The 19,521-nt window shown below is 47.0% G+C and overlaps 1 protein-coding gene across 2 annotated transcripts in view; it reads left to right on the forward strand.

The window, feature by feature from the left end:
- LOC307212145 (putative hydrolase PNKD) overlaps positions 1-14,296 on the forward strand; it is a 36,112-nt gene extending 21,816 nt beyond the window's left edge. For both annotated transcript variants that reach the window (XM_079969169.1, XM_079969168.1), the window contains 8 exons: positions 299-414; positions 1,764-1,876; positions 5,859-5,917; positions 6,240-6,332; positions 7,434-7,597; positions 8,083-8,169; positions 8,366-8,481; positions 10,357-14,296. In XM_079969169.1, coding sequence (XP_079825295.1) covers positions 299-414; positions 1,764-1,876; positions 5,859-5,917; positions 6,240-6,332; positions 7,434-7,597; positions 8,083-8,169; positions 8,366-8,481; positions 10,357-10,530 — 922 coding nt within the window. In that variant the 3' untranslated portion in view covers positions 10,531-14,296. The remainder of the gene's footprint in view (positions 1-298; positions 415-1,763; positions 1,877-5,858; positions 5,918-6,239; positions 6,333-7,433; positions 7,598-8,082; positions 8,170-8,365; positions 8,482-10,356) is intronic.
- Positions 14,297-19,521: the final 5,225 nt, after the last annotated feature.

A 19,521-nucleotide genomic window follows, 5' to 3' on the forward strand; every position in this document is an offset into this window, starting at 1 on the left:
AGAAATAATAATGCAGGAGGCTGAGAGAGACCTGGCATATTCCAAGTACAAGCCATTAATCTGAAGCAGCATCGCCAGCATGGCTGGGTGGATCTGTGCTGTGCTAGATTCCCAGGGTTTTAATCCCTGCAGCCTGCAGCCGTCTATAAAATTTTACTTGGCTTTGCTGTAGAAGCCAGACAGAAACAGCTATTAGCTCTCTGCATGGTTAAGCATAATCTCGATGGAAGGAATGATGTCAATGATGTTTATGAACATGTTCAGGCTCAGCTCACTGTTGGTCTTTCCTGTCCCTCAGGTATAATCTGTATGCCCACACTCGGCTGGGCTACCTGTTCTACAAGCGTCAGGTGAAGAAAGCGCGGGAGCGTTACCCGCAGGGGCACTCTGTTCCTCAGCCTGTGGTGTTCAGCGGTGAGTGCCCAGTCTTTTTGCCAATGCACTTCCGATTAGCCTGTGTGCTTTGCTGCTTCGAGGTGCATTGCTTGGGTATTTCTTTTGATGAAATTTCCAGGCGATTAATGGCCAGAGGCAACACCTGCAGAGTGGTGTGTGCAGAGTGCAAAATCTTGACTCCTTTATGGAATCCAGCTGCTTGAGATGCTTCCCCCATGAACCCCTCCTGAAAATCCAGACATTTGACGCCCGAAATTAATTACACACCACACCTGAAATTGGAAGAACTGGGGCTTTCTGTTTCAAGTTTAGGTTTTCTTTTTTAATACGTGCAAGACTCTAAACACTGTTCCTTGTGCCTAAGCTCTTGCAAGGGGCATAAGCAAGTTTGATTTCTGAAGTAAGATGAACATGCAGCAGCAAGCTAGTGTCTGGGGTTTTATTTTTTTATTATTTCACTTTCTCTTTCTCTCTCCCCCACCCCACTTTGCTATTTCAGAAGGGGAAATACTTCAGTTGCTTAAATAAACTTGTTTGTTAACTGCCACCACTCCTGCTCCAGAGTACCCAAAATGCTTTGAACAGTTTTGCTTAACTCTTGTTTTGTGTTTGTACTTGTATTTATATTATGCAGAGGTTTATTTATCAGCATAAGAAACAAGCAAGTGTTTCCTTTAAAAAGGAAAACCCCCAACAAACCGCCCTAACAGACTCTCCACAATCCTCCCACACAGTGGTCACCCACATGAAGTTCAAGCCTTGTTCTCACAGGGTATCTTAGTCCTATGTTTGGTCTATACTATTCAGATGGCAGTGGGGGGGGGTATTGCTAAATGCTCCTCCATTCAGAATAATTCCCTCCATGTAGGAAACTAGTCTGTCAAAGAAAAGCCTGAGGTGCTGGTTTTCTGTGTGGAGGGAACACCTTTGTATGGAGGAGCATTCACTCCTACGAAACCCTTCCAGCAGTCTGAAGTGGTATTATTTAGTGCTTCTTTGTCCTTTTAAAAGTATATTTTATTCATTTATTAAGTTTATATCCCACCCTTCCTCCCAAAGGAGCTCAGGGTGTGTATATATATATATATATAAGCTGCCTGTCTGCTGCAGCACAGAAGGCACTTGGTGTCATTTTACTATAATATTGCAATTTTATTAATACTTTAGCATGTATTGATAATAGATAATTTTGTCTGTATTGTGTGACATTAGATGATATTATATGTCTTTTTTAAAAAAATAAGGTGATTTTACAAGAGATAGTATTAAGAAAATAAATGCTAACATAAAAATTGCAGCATTTGCTAAGGTCTGTTGTGTTGACTTTCCTGCTTTCCTTTGCTCTATGTCTGCCTCTGTCATCCTAGGAGTGAAGATTCTTCCCATCCCTGTCCTATCCAATAACTACAGCTATCTTGTTATTGATACTGGCTCAAACTGTGCTGCAGCTGTAGACCCCTCTGACCCACTGGCGGTACAGGTGAGAGAGACAAAATGTGACACCTATCGCCCCTCCTCTCTCCCTGTGGAGCAAGACTAGCATTTCCTTCCTTATTTGATTCTTCAGATTTAAAGGGGGAGGGCTGTACCTCAGTGGTCTTGCACGCAGAAGGTCCTGGCAGGTATCCCTATATGTGGGATATCTGGACTTGGTCCAGGAAGGCATCTTATAAACATATTATTATTAATAATAATATAGCATTGAAGGCATCTGCATGTTTGGTCATCATCTGGTTCAGCCACTGCACTTGCAGTATCCCAAATACATGGGTGACTCTTTCTATGCATAGGAACAGCACTTCCAACAGAGCAGGTGGAGCAGCTACTCTGTATATTTTTTGCTAATATGGCAGCAGTTTTGCTTTCCGCAGGGAGCTCTAGTATAGGTGGATGGGAGGGGGTAGAAATCTAGAGAGTTCCTGGTGTCATCAGCAGGTTATAATTCCTGGGATTCTTTGCAAATTAAACCAAGAGCTAGCATAGCACAGTGGCTAATTGGCTGTGCTGCAAGTCAGGAAGTATGGCATCATAGAATTGGAGAGTTGGAAGGGACTCAACGGGTCATATCTGGTCCAACCCCCTTGCAATGCAGGAATCATTTGCTATGGGTAGCAAATCTCTCAGCACCCATTCCCAGTATGGGAATGTGGCAGAGAGGCCCATAGCCCACCTGGCTTCTCTCAGAAAAAGCAGGTAGGGAAGCATTGTGTGTGTGTTAATCCTCAAATGCCACTACCTCCCATTTCCCCTCCTTGCTCCCATACTGGGAGGCGCCTGGAGCTGTGGAGGATTAATATGAGACGAGAGGATTCCTCGTAGTAAGCCCCTTGATCTGGCCAGGCAAGTCCTCCATCTGTCCTTTCCACTCCCCTCTCTTTACCAAGCTTAGAGCAGGAGGGAATTGCACTCTAGGTAATGCAAGTAATCCAGTTCCTACAGCTAGACAAAAAAGGTAAGCAACTTCAAGGTTAAAATATGAAAGGAACAGATTTTATTTAAAACAGAAGAAAAGGGAGCAGAAGAAAAAGGAAGCTGCATTAAAAGAAAGAAACCGCATTCACTAAATCAGTTGTAAACTAAGCCAGGTTTAGCCTTTTACAAAATACTAGGGGTTGCTGCCTCTGCTCATGTTCGTCTCCAACCCACAGCCTCCTTGCCAACCCTCCCCCTTCAGATGCCACTCTTTCACAGCCCCTTCAGCCCCTCATAGCTCACCCCAGTCCCAAGATCCTGCTGTCACTCACAGAGGGGAATAAATATGTTGAGGGGCGAGTTCTGGGCAAACTGGGGGCAGCAATGGGAAGCCTGTTAAGGTCTGCTTGGCCACCCACCCAGCTGCTTTCCTGCTCGCTCAGCTGGGCCTCCCGCTCATTCAGACCCCAAACTTCTCTCACGTGGTTGCGCATGCATCACCCATTCCCTGACTGAGACCTCGTCTGCTTTTGGGGGTGGCTGGGGGAACTGCCAGGACAGTGCCCCCCTGCTGCAGGGGCAAGTGCTGTTAAAGCAGAGACTGAAAACTGATAATGCAATTTGTACTGTTGCCTTGGCATGTGGAGCCCTGTTTACATTCAGTTGGGGCCAGCCGCCCCACCCAGAGATGCACATGTTTGACTTCCTTCAGTGGTATTAGTTGCTGCTTTCAGCCCCCCCCCAACCCCACATAATTTTAAATCTGTGATTGACCGCTCCCCAGAGCCTGCTCCTCACTGCCTCTTGCCTGAGGCTTTGGTTCCTGCCACCCTGCTTTCCTGACCATCTGCAATTGGCTAAGTAGGAGCTGGCCACGGCCAAGGTCATTCCAAGTTTAGAGCGGCAGCCTCACATGATGCGCACCATCCCTCCTGCTTGGGGCTTGTTTCGTGTTTTCCCTTCAAAGGCTCCCGTCCGGCTGGCTCTTCCTGTTATACTTGAGAAGCGGCTGTGCTGCTTTGTTCAGATGCAGCCGGCGGAGACATGCCGGGTGGCCGGATGAGACAGCCAGACCAGTGACCCGGAGAGGAAAAGCTGGGGATCCAGATTTGGAACTGGAGGGTGAAGGGCTGCTGGAAGCAATTCCTCCCTCCTTGACCCAGTTCAGGGGCTTTGTCTTGGTGCTGTTCTGATAGAGAGTGATGCCGTGTGAATTGCAGTTGAAGTAACAGCTTAATGCTGAAGCAGAAGCAACAAAATATGCCCGTACCTGCAAGGAAATTCCACAAAGACAAACCGGAAGGAATCCTAGCCAAGGAGCAGCATTGCCTGGACGCACTCTGGGAGGCGAATGTAATGCACAAACTTAGTGCTCTGTTGCTCCAGTTCCAGTAACCTTTTTATAGCTGAACAGAGTGGATAGAAGACAGATGGCCTGGGAATATGTAACTCTGATGGGGGAAGGTGGCACTGCCCAGTAGCTGAAGGCTTGTGCATTAAACCTTATACTGGCCCTTTAATGTATTGTACATTGCCCAGAGGAGGAGACATTGAGTGACTAACCAATTTAGATGATGCATGGGATCCTTTGGGGGAAATGGGCCTGTCAAGGTGAGTGAGGACCCAGTAAGAGCTGTTCGACAGTGGAATTTGCTGCCAAGGAGTGTGGTGGAGTCTCCTTCTTTGGAGGTCTTTAAGCAGAGGCTTGACAACCATATGTCAGGAGTGCTCTGATGGTGTTTCCTGCTTGGCAGGGGGTTGGACTCGATGGCCCTTGTGGTCTCTTCCAACTCTATGATTCTATGATTCTAAGAATAGTGACACGGTGGAAGTGCCCTTGCTGCCTTGAGACCAAGAGACCGTCAATTATGCACCTGGGCATAATGGAGTAACTCCCAGTTTAAATGCAATTTAAATTGCAAATACTACTAAACTCTCATTAGTAAGCCCTGTCCTTATCCCCTAATTCATATGTGGTAACAGGAGTCTGCATGATTAGAGGGCCAAGCCAAAAGCCATGATAGGTTTTGCAGTCTCTCTTCTACCCCCACCCCCCGGATTAATGCAGGCTTGGAGGTTTCAGTTTTTGTGATAAAACACATCTGCGTGCACCACCAACCCGCTTTCTTGCGTAGAAATGCAGGTGGGGATTTTGATCACAAAAACAGCGCAGCATCCCTTTTGCCCAGTGCCCCTGCCAAGAGATCAATTGCAGATCCCTCAGTTCAGCTTGGCCTGGGTGCTTTCTTGTATGCTGGCATGAGACTTATTCTTAATCAGTTCGTGTTGTCACTTCATGTGTTGCTTCTCTCTCTCTCTCTCTCTCTCTCTCTCTGTGTGTGTGTGTGTGTGTGTGTGAGAGAGAGAGAGAGAGAGAGAAACAGTTAAAAACATTTACAAAAAAGTTAAAAAACTAACTGAAGATCAGTTTATTTATATGGTTTATTAACAATATAATAGGACAGTAATCCCCTTTCTGTCCTAGTCACAGCAGCCGCTATGGACAAATTATATTACTGCTTTATATTGAAGTATACCCTGTGGATGTGAGCTTAATTTGATGCCATGTGGATGTCTGCATACAAGACTTAATATCTGTACATACATTAGTTCTGGAAGACAGCACTTTCTGCAAGTAATTGTTTTTTAAAAACATTTACATGCGTTGTTTTTTTTTAAAGAATCAGTTTAGAAATCTCATTGTTGATATTTCCAAGCCTCTTTGCCCTTCACATTTGCTTGTGATGCTATTGTGTGTTTGTCGCTTTCCAGACTGCTCTCTCCTGCCCTGTTGAGTCACATATCTTATCGGAATGGCCTTCTGCTAGACTTATCTAAGCCCTGAAATAGGGATCAGCTGCCTTGCCTTTCTCAGTCCCTCTGGCTGTGCTGTGTGACTCTGGTTCCTGCCTTTGCCATTCAGAACCTGTTTCTCTTATACAGAGCAGGAGGATGTTCCTCTGTTTCAGGCTAGCTATCTTTCCTGCCTTTTCTGGGGATGCAGGACATGAGCCTCTCCTATAAACCTTTCTCTCTCTCTCTCTCTGCAGTCGGTCATCGAGGAAGAGGGGGTGACGCTGGAGGCCATCCTGTGCACTCACAAGCATTGGTAAGGGGGCTCCCTCCTTCCCTTTACCTCGATGGGCCCTAGAAGGCCTCAAAATACAGGTGTGCTGAGCAAATGCTCTGCAGCCATCTTTGGGTGCCATCCATGCAGACGTTTGCGGAGGGGGGCAGGGAAAGAATATAATATTTGGGACTCTTCATTCTCCGTGACCCAGCTGGGAGGGAATTGCCCCCATCATGCCTTGTTTGGGAACACATCTCTGGCTCTGGGCACTGAAATCCGGCAGGTGAAATGAGGACTGCTAGGTAGATGAACTTTTTTTTTTTATACTGTGGCTTTATAACAAGCGTGTTTTCTCTCATAGGGATCACAGTGGAGGCAATGCAGCGCTGAGGCGGCGCCACAGCTCTTGCCGAGTCTATGGCAGCAGCTATGACGACATCCCAGAATTGACAGAGTAAGTGACCTTTTTATTTCTCCTCTCCTGTGGATAAGTGTTGGATAAAATGTTCCCCTGCTGAGCCTGGAATGTAAAGGCAAATCCTCCCATTAGCTGGGGATCTGTCGGGAGGCTATAAAGAATAATCCAAAGTTCTCTAATATCTGCTAAAAAGGTTCCTGGGGAGCAGCTGCAGCATTTGCTAGTGTTCCTGACTCCTCCTCCTCCTAAGCAGGGATGGGCAATCTGTGGCCCCTCAGCCCAGTTTCATGAAGACTGGAAGGTCCCAGATAGAGGGGGAGTGGAAATATGGGGTGGGATCACTAAATGGATGGAGCAATGGAAGCTGATCAGAAGGTCGGCTGTTCGAATTCCCGCAGTGGGATGAGCTCCCATTGCTCGGTCCTTGCTCTTGCCCACCTAGCAGTTCGAAAGCACGTCAAAGTGCAAGTAGATAAATAGGTACCGCTCCGGCGGGAAGGTAAACGGTGTTTCTGTGCGCTGCTCTGGTTCACCAGAAGCGCCTTAGTCATGCTGGCCCCATGACCCAGAAGCTGTATGCTGGCTCCCTCGGCCAGTAAAGCAAGATGAGCGCCACAACCCCAGAGTTGTCAGCGACTGGACCTAATGGTCAGGAGTCCTTTTACCTTTACCTTTAAACATCCCATTGGGCAGGGGGAGAAAAAAGAGAGAGAGAAAGAGAGGGGAAAGGGGTGTGGCATCTGACAGATTATCCTCAAGGGAATGTGGCCCTTGACAGGGCACAGGTCCCCCCACCCTCGTTCTATGGCAAGCTGCTATGACATTTTCCATAGGAAGCATTTGGCCAGTCAAGAACTGGGGTCCAGGTCTCCTCTGTGCAGAGGCATACCTAGGCTCTTTTGCACCATTGGTAAGGAGCTATACTGGCGCCCCCTCCAATGCTTGCGGCCAAGCCACCAAGAGCAGTGGAGGAGCATGCAGACAGGTGGGCAGCCTCCTAGCCACGGAGGTGTGATTTCTGCGCCCTTAGTGGGGGCCAACATCTAGGTTGGCCTATGGGCCATGCTAAGGTCTTCCAGGCTGGCAATATGGTTTTCCTTCCTCCTCATGATCACAAACCCAACTGTTGCATTCCAGTCCCCTCTCAGATAAAGAGACCATTGTGATAGGACGTCTGAACTTCAAGGCCCTCTTCACGCCGGGACACACTGTGGGGCATATGGTGTACGTGCTGGATGGCAAACCTTTCGAAGGGCCAGCCTCTCTCTTCTCGGGAGACCTCCTTTTCCTCTCCGGCTGTGGTAAGTCAGTGGGGAAGGGGGATATAGGACAGCCATTGCTTCCTGGGAGGTTGTGCTTCTCCACATATGAAAGCCTCCCCAAGGCACTAGAAGGCAGCAGCTGCACTTGTGCTCCCAGTGCTTAATTTGTGTGGAGACATCTACAACAAGCTCCAAGTTTGTTGGTGGGAATAGGAGAGAGGTGATTTGGTCCTCGTCTCTGGGAGGTGTGCAGTGTCTGTGAGAGAGGAGACACTTAAGGGGAGAAAAGCTGTCAGATGAAGGCTTGTAGCTCAGCAGTAGAACATCTGCTTTGCGTGCAAATGCCCCAAGTTCAATCCGTGTCTGAAATCATGGAAAGCCGCCATCAGTCAGTGGAGACAATGTTGAGCTAGACAGATCAGTGGTCTGATTTGGTATAAAGCAACTCCTTTTGTTTCTGTTTGGCACTTTATTTTTGTGCTTCTTCCCTGTAGAAATTAACTCCTTGTTCCTTAACCATCCAGGTCGAATATTTGAAGGGACGGCAGAAACAATGCTGGCATCGCTGGACACAGCAGCTGATCTTGCTGAAGACACACTGCTTTGGCCAGGTAGGAGCTGGAATAGCTGCACGGACAGAAAAGATGCCCATCACCTTCTACGCTGGTCCTGAAGTAGGGCAATGGCTGGTTGGGAATTAGAGGAGGTGAAGGCACTAGAGGGTCACTGGGAGGGACACTCAGCAGGATGAAGCTCTGCATCAGCGCAGCCCCTGTTGACTGCCTGCTCCTGTTCTTTTTTTAATAGGGCACGAGTATGCTTCAGAGTGCTTAATGTTTGCACGCCTTCTGGAGCTGGAGAATCCCGTCCTGGAGCAGAAGCTACAGTGGGTGAATCAACAGCGGGTTGAGAAGAGAAGCACGGTGAGAGGGCTGGGTGTATGCATGCATGAGATGGTTCTTTCAGATCAGCTGTGGTCCCTGTAGAATCAAGAGAGAATTGGAGAAAAGTGGCTGGGGTGGGGGGGCGGAATTGATGGATCTTGGAGTGTTCTTATAGACAAGAGACTCAACCTGCTGGCACTGTGTGTGTGTGTGTGTGTGTGTGTGTGTTTCTTTGTTTCCCTCCATTCCCCTTCCCTTCCTGTGCATCGGGCACATGCCCACTTCTCCAAGGCCCTCCTTGTCCAGCCGCCTGCATCCACTGCAGATGCCATGGCATTCATCCAAGAACAGCTTCCTGGCTCTCTTGTGCAGCTGGGTAACACCTGTCCAGGGAGTTTCCTGCCTCTGTCTTCTTAACTGCAGGCATCTGGTTTCTGATTTTGGTTCCTCCCTTCTGGAAGTCTGGAGTGGGGTGGTTGTCTGGTGCAAAACCAGCCTGGGGAATGTGGCAGGTGGTACTTTCTCAGCTGGGATCTGCTTGTCTGGGAGGTTGTGGGTCTCTTGGCAAATTCTTTCATGCTGTGGTCTCGCTGCCTCAGTTGCTTGCCATGCACTTTGCCTTCCTTTCTGTGAGATATCAATAGCTTGCTTTTCAGGTATCACCTGAAAAAACCCGGGGGGGGGGGGAATTAACCACACCCAACCAAGTGTGCAAGTACTCAGGCAAGCATGCGTGTGGAAACTCCATCCACAGTTTTGCTGGGTGCCACTGTCCCCTGCCCCCTCCACCTCAGTCTCTCTTTCATTGTGATGTTCCTGTGCCTGTAATTGCTGCCCATTTTCATCATTGTTGCTTACCTAAATCTTAAATTCCTTCTGGGTTCATTTCTGTTGCAGAGCTTGGCCTAGTTTCACCAGCCCTTGTATAGTATCTCTCTCTGCAGTTACCTGAACCTCACCTGCATCTATGTGTCTACTCCTTCCACTGTTCCACTTACCCAGATTGTGAGAACATGAGAATAGGCCTTTTTGGTGGTGGCTCCCCATTTTTGGAATGTTCTTCCCAGGGAGGCTAACCTTGCATATCTTTGGCCGCCAGGCAAAAACATTCCTTTTTAACCAGGCCTTTGGCTTTTTACTATCTATGGCCTTTTAGAGTGGGTGGAATGTTCCGTGGTTTTAAGGTACGTCTGTTCTTTTGGTAAGTCATTTTGAGTTGCCATGGCAAAAAAAGGTGACTAATAAATTTAATAAATGATAATAATAACTGTGAGCCATCTGTGCAGAGAGCAGTGGTGGCCTTTGCAATGCCATAACCCTAACACCGAATTAAATTACATTTTTGAGTAGCAATACTGGTATAGTGGAACCTCTGTTTTCGGGCGTAATCTGTTCCGGAAGACTGTTTGACTTTTGAAACATTCCAGAACCGAGGATCAATGGGCAGTTGGCAAAATCCATTGGGAAAAATGGAAAAACACGCAGTGCAAGCCGTTCTACTTCCGAGTTTCCTGGTTTCCGGCGTTCGGTTCCGAATTGTTTGTCAACGGAGACGTTCGAGAACCGAGGCTCCATTGCAATAGTTTGGTTGGGATCTATGCAAAACATCACCAAGCCCAAAGCTGGCAGGGCCCGACGGGGAGCTTTATGTTGTCTTTACTGCTTTCACATCCTTGCAAAAAGCCACCCAAGGGCCAAGATCAAAAGCATTTGAGGTCAAATTCGAAAGAGCAAAAAGCGCCAGGTATAAAGCTGGGGTGGTCCAATTTGCCCAACATGCCAAGGTCCTGGCCTCGCCTCCCCTCCATTCAAAGGAAAGCGGCAAATGCGAAAGCAGTTAGGAGGAGTTACTGCTTTGTGCTGCCCGTTGTCCATGCTCACAAGTGTGTGCCTGTCTCATTCTCTCCCCTAAAGTGCCCTTCTACCATCGGCGAGGAGAAGCAGTACAATCCCTTCCTGCGGACTCACTGCCTGGAGGTGCAAGAAGCCGTGGGGATGAAGCGCCAAAGGGACGAGGACTGGGACACCTTCCGGGCCCGGGTGCTGAAGGAGGTGCGGCTGCGGAAGGACGTCTTCAAAGCAAACTAGCAATCTCGGGTGGTGTCAGGCTGGAGCCACATGCAGGGTGTACCTACAGGCAGGGGCCAGGCAGGGCCTCTCTGCAAGGAGGAGCCTGATCACATAATGGGCTCTACTATGCTAATGAGGAGGGATCTACTTGGATGCTGATCTCTCACGCAGTGCGAAGTGAAATGGCAAAAAAACGGAGGGATTCAGGCTCGTTTCTTGAGCTCCCCGACCCCCAGAAGGTTTTGTTGGTGCTGCTGCTTATCCATGAGGCATGGCGAGTGGGACTTGCAGCCTTTCACCTACAAAGGTGTTTGGTAGTGGATCCAGGTGTGCTTGGGTGGCTCCATATCCCCTGCTGTTTTCAGAATACCTGCGGTGGTGGGTGGGAGGGAGAAGTGATGGAGCAGTAGAAGGCAGCGCCTGGGATGATGAGATGCTGAAACGTGCATCCTTATTTAGAGAATGTGTGTATTTGTTTTTGAGTGTGCCAGCCTATTTCTAGCTCAGGGGGGTCATCTTATAAGCACAATCCTGTCACTTTGTCCCCTCATCTGGAGAGGCAGGTGTACACATGTGAGACGGTCTTCCATCTCTTATCGAGCACATCAGGAGGAACCTTTGCCTTCCCAATATTCCTACTCCCCAAAACCAAAATCTTGGGCAGCTGAGCACTTTTTAAAAATCATCTACATCCAAGGAGAGAAGGTGTCCTGCCATTTGGCCTCTTCAACTTGTTCCTTCTCTTCTGATTCCTGTTAATATAAAAATGTTTAAAACTTTCTCTCCAGTTGAGCCAGGTGGGCATATAAGCTCTTGCAACCGGGCCAAGCTTGGATTTGTGCTCCATGTAATTGCAAGGCAGGTTTCCAGGCTTGTGGTGCACCTAGTGTTTCTCCAAGCTGCCTCTCAGAGCACAAGCTGTTACCAGGAATGCATAGAGTTCAGGCCAGCAATGGCTGTGCTTCCCACGGGAGCAGGAGAACGAAGCCAGGGAGGCATGCCATCACCTCCTACCTCTGAGAATATGTTGCCAGTCCCCCATGGCATACATGGCTTTCTTCCACCGGCACCACATGCAAGATGTTCGCAAGGGAGATTGTACATTAATGGCTGTGAGGGTGTTTTTAACTGAAGCTCAGCACTGTGGCCGTATGGTTGGTATTTATCTGTATATAGTTGAGTTTGGCTCCTGCTAGCTGAGTTTCTACTGTCTGTGAGTTTTATAGCGCAGGGTTGTTCTAAGGAGAGGCTCAAAAGAGCGTAATCTCTTTTTTAAAATTCATTGGCGATGAAATAAAATAGCACGATAGATTATTTTGGAATCCTTTTTTTGTCCACTTCACATTTTAATGTATTCTCCATTGTGGACACTACATATGTTTGGCTCTATTTTGCAAAGACATGAAACAGTGGGTGGGTGTGTTTTTCAAAGTGACTGCTGTGAAATTTTAAGAGAACTGCTGTTTCACTTTGCACCTTCAGTTCTTCTGTCAAATGCTGAGGCTTTGTGGTGTCAGTAAAACAAAGCTGAGAATGGAGGCTTACAATGCTGCACATGCAGTGTGCTTAACCTCAGGTAGGTGAAAAATGTGTTTCTTTTGCAGAGCCTCTCAAAGATCAGTAATAACTTTGGAAAAAATATTCTTTGCACTGTGAAGTGAACACCTACACAGTCTTAACTCTGCAGGAAGGAGGATAAAGAGTGAGTAGCTGATGACTGGGTCACTGAGACATCACCTTTAGGCTGCAATCCTAAACACAGTGACAAAGGAGTAAGGCCTATTGAACACAGAGGGACTTCCATCTGAGTAAACATACCAAGGATTGCTCTGTATTGAAACATGAAAGCAAAGTATTGGCAGGAGAAGGCATTACCTGCAGGCCACCAGGCGTAGCAACAGATCTTGGAAGAATGGTGTCTTGAGACCCTCATTTGAATGAAAATTGGTTCTCAAGACCTACCCAAGTTGTTCTGTTACAGCAGATGGGTAATCTTTTTCAGCCCAAGGGCCACATTCCCTTAAGGTGCAACCTCCTGGGGGCCACCTTCCTTTTATGGGTGGGAGCAGAGGCAAAAGTGCGCAGAGCATTAGATCTGACTCTTTCACCTTTTGTACAGTAGGCTGCATTCTAGCCAAGCACAACCTGAATTCTCTATATTCTCTCTTCTCCCCCACTTGCTTCATCCTGGCAAGAAAGAAGCACCACCACCATTTAAAAACATTCCAGCCAGGGGGAGAAATGCGAAGGAATGGAGGAGGTTGCTGATCAGGGCCAGTAAGGGGTATGGCCTTTGGAAGGTGGGTGGCCTGCAAAGAGCCCTGAGGAACAGATGGAGAGGCCGGAAGGCCTGCATTTGGCCCCCAGGCCTAAGGTTCCCAACCCTATCCAAGTCCCTAGCAGAGGGGCTGGGACAACCAGAACCACAGGATAGCTCTGCCTTCTCTCTGTGTATACATCAGTGTAGGCTAATGTCCCTGGATTCAGTGGAGCAGAATGTGCAGGCCAGTTGGAAATAAGTCATACTGAGTTCAATGGGGCCTACTCCCAAGTTAGCATGTGTAGGACTACAATGGAAGGAAAAGCTGATGATGGGCGGTGCAAAACCTTGGCTCCGCCAGGGTCTTTTACTCGGAGAAAAGAAATTTTATGCTCCTGGATTACACTTCATTCCTCTAAGCTTGCTGCTGTAACAAGGGCAGGTGCATAAGCTAGTTCACCCTCACTCTTTGCACGACAAGAGGCAGCATGAGGCCCATGAGTTTTGCTTGGTAATCTGTGCTCTCTGGGGTGGGGAAAGTGGCTTTGGTCACACAACCTTCTTGTCACACCCAGGAGCCTCTGTTATCTTGCCTTCCTATAGGAAGCCCATGTAAGGGAACTGATAATTCTGATACCAAACTCTCTGGAGATAAGAAGCAGAGGAGAGGGTCTGGCTTGCCCAGGGGCGTGTAGCTGTCAGCTCGGTCAGGGATGCTGCTGGGCAACAAGGTGGTTGAGGGACCAGCAGCATCCCTAATGTTCTGTCTGGCTGAACTCCCAAGTGCAGACTTTCCAAGCCCATCCCAATATTAAGAGTTTTTCTGGTGGTTTTTCTGGTGGTTCTGTGGACATAGGAACACACAGACGCTCTACCCCCATGCAATGTACCTTTGTGCTGTGCCAAGTGCTCATATGGGCACAGCTGAGGTAGGTTGTGCCTCCCAGCTCTTCCAGCCAAGTCTCAGCAAGTCTTTAATGAGCATTCCTTCTGATTTGTTTATTGTGGAGGGCAGGTCATAAGGCAATGAGCATTTGTCCTGAATTCATCCCAATTTCTTTGCAGTGTGTTTACATTTCTTTCCCTTTATTTATTTGTTCATCAGTGCATTTCCTGTCACTTTCCAACCGGCAAAAAGTCTGGTGTCCTTTTTCTTTTTCAAAAAGTGGACTTGTTGCACTAGGACGACGATTGATTCAACCACTTTAAATGCTAAATAAAGCCTAATGTTTTGGTATGCAGCTGAACTATTCCCTCAAAATGCTGACAGTCTGGTGGCTCTGAATTTGATAATCAAAGGCAGGTGTGGGGAACCCTTTGCCCCCCAGATGTTGCTGAACTAAAACTCCCACCATTGGCCATGCTTTCTGGGGCTGATGGGAGTTGTAGTTTACCAACATCTGGAGGGCCAAAGGTTCCGCACACCTGATATAAGGGATAGGGCCCAAGATTTATGTAGCACACACTGTGATATTTGTTTGGATTTGAATCTCCCAATAAATTTTGGGCTTTTCTTGAGTTTTACATTGGTTTTTGCTTGGTTTCTTGAAAGAAATGTCATCTAACAAGCCTTTAAAATGCTGCTTTGGAGCGGGGAGGGGAATTGATACAACCAAGCTTGTAGGAACTGGTAGGCAGCCCTATGGGTTTACTTGCCAGTGCCTCTATTTACCCTGTGTTATCTTGAGAAGTGCGCAGTGTCCCCCCTCATTGCACAACCTCCCCCAAAAGTCTTAATTCATTCTCCACAGTGCAGGATATAGAATGTGTAGGGAGGGAAACACCTTTCTAAAAAGGTATGTCAGTTTCACTCCAGAGTGTCTCTTCCTTCCTTCCCTTTTTAAAAACATGTTTCCAAGACATGGGCAGTGCAGCAGTGTATCCAGCCTTCCAAACGTAATCCACAAAATGCCAGGGACATTTCAGTACACAAGAGAGGGTAGATTTGTTAAAAGATCAAGGACGGCGGAGAAATGCTCTGCTGCTAAAAATCCAAAAATAAAACTGCACCAAAAGGCATAGGTGTGTGTGTGTGTGTGTGTGTGTGTGTGTGTGTTGGATGTCACTGTTTCCATGCACACCAGCTGATAAGAGTTTTACAGCATGTGTAACACATCTTTGATGCAAGCAGTATTCTGAATTGCAATGAAAACGTTAGCATTACGCAAAACAGCATAAAGGGGTGGGGAGCTTTGGGTATCTTTTTCTGTTCTTAACAACAGAAGTTCAAACTTCAGGAAATGTGTCAGTCTCCCATGGCAGCTGATTTAAGAACTCCATTAATTTGAGGAAAGGCACTTGGATGCTTTATGACAGGACAAATTTAACATGTGCGTAAATCAATGTGAGATGGTCTTGCCCTTCCTCGGCTTTACACATTTCCATAAGGCAGGTGGCAAAATGGCATGCTTGAATGGGCTGCTGTCTCTGAAAAGCTCTCACAGCAGGGAGAAGACTGAGCAACACTCCCTCACATATGCTAGATTTTTTTGCAACACGGTGAAGCGTTCAGATGTGTCCCCCTCCTTTTCTGCAAGATGACTTGGTACAGTCCAAGAGATATTTAAAATGCTACTTCTGAGTAACATTTACACCATAAAAGGTATTGTCTAAAAGTCCTGTGTTGCTACACTCTGACTGAGTTTCCTAGTTCTGAGGCTTCTCGGTCTTTTGTCTTGATTACAGGAACTTACAAAACTGGCTGCTTTATACTGAGTTAGACCATTGGTCCATTAGTATTGTCTACATGGACTGGCAGCAGTACTCCAAAATTTCAGGCATGGGTCTTCCCAGCCTTATCTGGAGATGCCAGGGATCAAGAAGAGACCACCTTGGTCAGACCAAATACCTGACTAGTCCAGGGTCCTGTTCTCACAGTGGCCAACCAGATGTGTATGAGAACCCCAAAAGCAATCCTGAACACACCCCAACATACTCACTTCTTGTGATTCCTAGCCACTGGCATTCAGAGGCATAATGCCTTGACTCTGGAGACATAACTGCCTTGACTTTGAGACTTTCTGTATGCAAATCCAGTGCCCTATATCTGAGCTGCAGCCAGCCTTTCCTGATCCTTGCTTCTGTATTTCCCACCTACATTGATCCCTCCCATCTTTCCTCCAGGGCGAGAGAGGACATGAAACTTATTATAGTCTTGTTTCCTGCTGGGGAGAAATCAATGAACTCTCTGGAGGCAAGAAGCCTCTCTCTAGAGGCCAAAACAGTTGCCAAGTTTCCTCATTTTCTCTCCCAGATGTTTTCCTCTTATATAAGCTGCTGACAACTGAGCTAAGAAACCCTTCTCCATAGGAAATTTGCAAAGTGGTGTCTTGATGGATGCAGCAACCGCTGTTGACCTGGATTTCACTGTACAGTGGTACCGCGGGTTACATACACTTCAGGTTACATACATTTCAGGTTACAGACTCCACTAACCCAGAAATAGTACTTCAGGTTAAGAACTTTGCTTCATGATGAGAACTGAAATCGTGTTCCGGCAGCGTGGCGGCAGCAGGACACCCCATTAGCTAAAGTGGTGCTTCAGGTTAAGAACAGTTTCAGGTTAAGAACGGACCTCCGGAACGAATTAAGTACTTAACCTGAGGTACCACTGTATGTAGGCCAGAGGTGGCAAACCTGCGGCCCTTCAGATCTTGTTAAACTACAACTCCCATCAGCCTTAAGCATTGCCTGTGCTGGGGCCGATGGGTAGTGTAGCTCCAGCAACATCTAGAGGGGTCACAGTTTTCCGATCCCTGGCACAAGCCAAGATTTATGAAAATGTACTGATTTTCAGGAAACTGCTCTGTTCGGTAAGTGAGTACCAGCTCTTTGATTCGGACTGATCTTCACAGCGAACCTTCAGAGTAGGCGTGGCAGTTTTCTAGCAGAACTACAGTGGTACCTTGGGTTAAGTACTTAATTCATTCCGGAGGTCCGTACTTAATCTGAAACTGTTCTTAACCTGAAGCACCGCTTTAGTTAATGGGGCCTCCTGCTGCTGCCGCATCGCCGGAGCACAATTTCTGTTCTCATTCTGAAGCAAAGTTCTTAACCTGAAGCACTATTTCTGGGTTAGCGGAGTCTGTAACCTGAAGCATATGTAACCTGAAGCGTATGTAACCCGAGGTACCACTATATGAGAGAGAGGGAAAGAGAGGCAAAATGGAAATGTTTTGCCAACAGGGAGATACTTTGCCTGAAGAATTTCCTTCCAGTCATTCCACAGTCTGGGGGGCGGAGGGCTTTGTTAGAATAATGGCTTGTAACCGTAAAGGCAGCTCACTACCCATATAAAAGAAACTCAGGCTCAAGAGATGCTACTTGGCTCTGTGGAAAGATGATAAGGGCTTTCATTCAGCTACAATAGTTTCTTTCCTCAGCTCTCCCATCACCACCCAGGCACCAGAAACACAAACAAATGTATGAGAGGGAGAATTCTAGAAAGTGCAGCTTCTCCCCTCGCAAGGTACATGAGAATCTAACTCGGGTGGATTCCTGGTTTCCAAGCATCTCTCAAAGGTTATATAGCAGCTCTTTTGCAGTCTGGTCCTGACAATCTTGGGAGGGCCAAAACCTGGGTCCCTTTGTGGTGGGTGCTCCATCTCAGGGAGCAGCCAACTTTGATTTATCATATACCTGGTAGTACATTTGTCAAAGAGATCAGTTTGCTTGAAAGGAACTTGAAATTGTACCAAAATCCTTACAAGATGTTGATGGGGAGAGGATGCCACCGCGTGGAGGTTTTGTGTCTCTGCAGTCTTGGAAATGAATCCGTTGGAATGAGTCAGCACCAACCGTGGGGAAGGAGAGGAGCTGGGATGTACATTTTCCTGGGCAAGAGCTTGATTCTCCTTTCAAAACTTTGAAGGCTGAAGGTTAGGCTCTCACTTCTCCCCCTTATTCTGTGTATTTTAAAATCTCAGTGAGTCAGGTGGCAAGGAAGCTACTAGAATTTGAGGTTTCCCTACATGTCCTAAGGCAGCTGGCCCCTTCCCAAGTTATCTTTATGGAAAAAAAAAACAAATAAAAATGTCACAACCTATGATGGATCTGATAATGTTCGCGTTCATTTGAACTGCATTCCTAAATGTACAGCAATGGGACAGTATGGCTTGTTTATCAGTTTCCAACCTCTCTGGCTTGCCATTGATCTCTTGTAAAGCACAGCTTTTATATTATAGGGCTATATAAGAACATCATGCTCTTCTGTTTTAGTGGCTTGGCAGCCCATGACAAACGATTAATGGAAAACAATCCCAGCTTGAAATGGAAGTTGGATCATACATGTCCAGCTGTGGACAGTGTGTGCCACAAAGGGGAGGCGGGTGAGGGGAGATTCCGTTTTAAATTTGGCAGGGGGGAAAGAGGGACTGATCTCCTGCAGCTGTCTCCAAGAAGTAGCCTTAAGGAGATGCAAAGATGTCCTTTTGCTGTTTTTGCCGGGGGGGGGGGTGAGTGGGAATTGGATGTGTTGACACTAACATGGTCTTAGCCTGCCAGCCGGCCCTTACTCTACCTTTTGTTTGTAAATTAAATCTATATGATTAGAATCACAATTTTGTCTCCAGCATTCTTTTCCTGCAAAGAAACTCACGCTAAGGTGCTCTATTGAAGTTACCAGCAGCTGGCAGATGTCATATTATAGAAGCAGAGAATTATAGAGTTGGAAGGGACGCCAAGGATCATCTAGTCCAACCTCCTGCAATGCATTAATCTCTACTAAAGCGTCAGTGACTGAAGGCCATCCAACCTCTGCTTTAAAAACCTCCAGTGAAGGAGATGCCACAACTTTCTGAGGGAGTCCATTCCACTGTTGAACAACTCTTACCACCATAAAGTTCTTACTGATGTTGAGTTGGAATCTCGTTTCTTGTAACTTGAAGCCATTGGTTGCAAGTCCTACCTTCTAGAGCAGGAGAAATCAAGCTTGCTCCATCTTCCATATGGCAGCCCTTTATATATTTAAAGGTGGCTATCATATCACCTCTTTAGCAGACTAAATATATCCAGCTATCTCTCAACTGTTCCTCATGAGGCTTGGTTTCCAGACCCTTGATCATCTTGGTCACCCTCCTCTGCAGATGTTCCAGCTTGTCAATATCCTCCTTAAATCGCGGCACCCAGAACTTCTTAAATCACAGCACCCAGTACTCCAGGTGTGGTCTGACCAAGGCAGAATAGAGGGGTACTATTACTCCCCTTGATCAGGACACTATCCTTCTGTTGCTGCAGCCTAGGATAACATTAGTTCTTTTTGCTGCTGCATCACACTAACTCACATTAAGCTTGTGGTCTACTAAGACTCCTAGATCCTTTTCATATATATTGCTGGGAAGACAGGTAGTATAAATTTTACTTAGGGATAAACTACCAGTAGGATCCTGTACAGGCATTTTTTAACAGGAGGGGAAAGGTCAAAGCAGCTGTAGAGACCCTGAATCAGATTTGGGCCATGACTTTTATGGCAAGTGCATGTTGGATAAATAGCAGTGGTGGTGTGAGCAAGGGAGGAGGAGTTCAGCTGGGGAAATGGCAGTGTCCGTGTTTATAGCAGCCTTCATCAATCTGGTGCCCTCCAGAAATTTTGGACTACAACTCCCACATGGTGGCTGGGGCTGATGTGAGTTGTACTCCAAAATTTCTGGAGGCACCAGGTTGTTGAAGGCTAGTGTAAAGGATTAACTTCCTCTTCTGCAACTCCATAGCCCTGCTCTGTTTCAGGTTTCTCTGCAGCCACTTTAAGAAAA

This window comes from Podarcis cretensis (genome assembly GCF_951804945.1).
Source record: "Podarcis cretensis genome assembly, chromosome: 1".
NCBI lineage: Eukaryota > Metazoa > Chordata > Lepidosauria > Squamata > Lacertidae > Podarcis > Podarcis cretensis.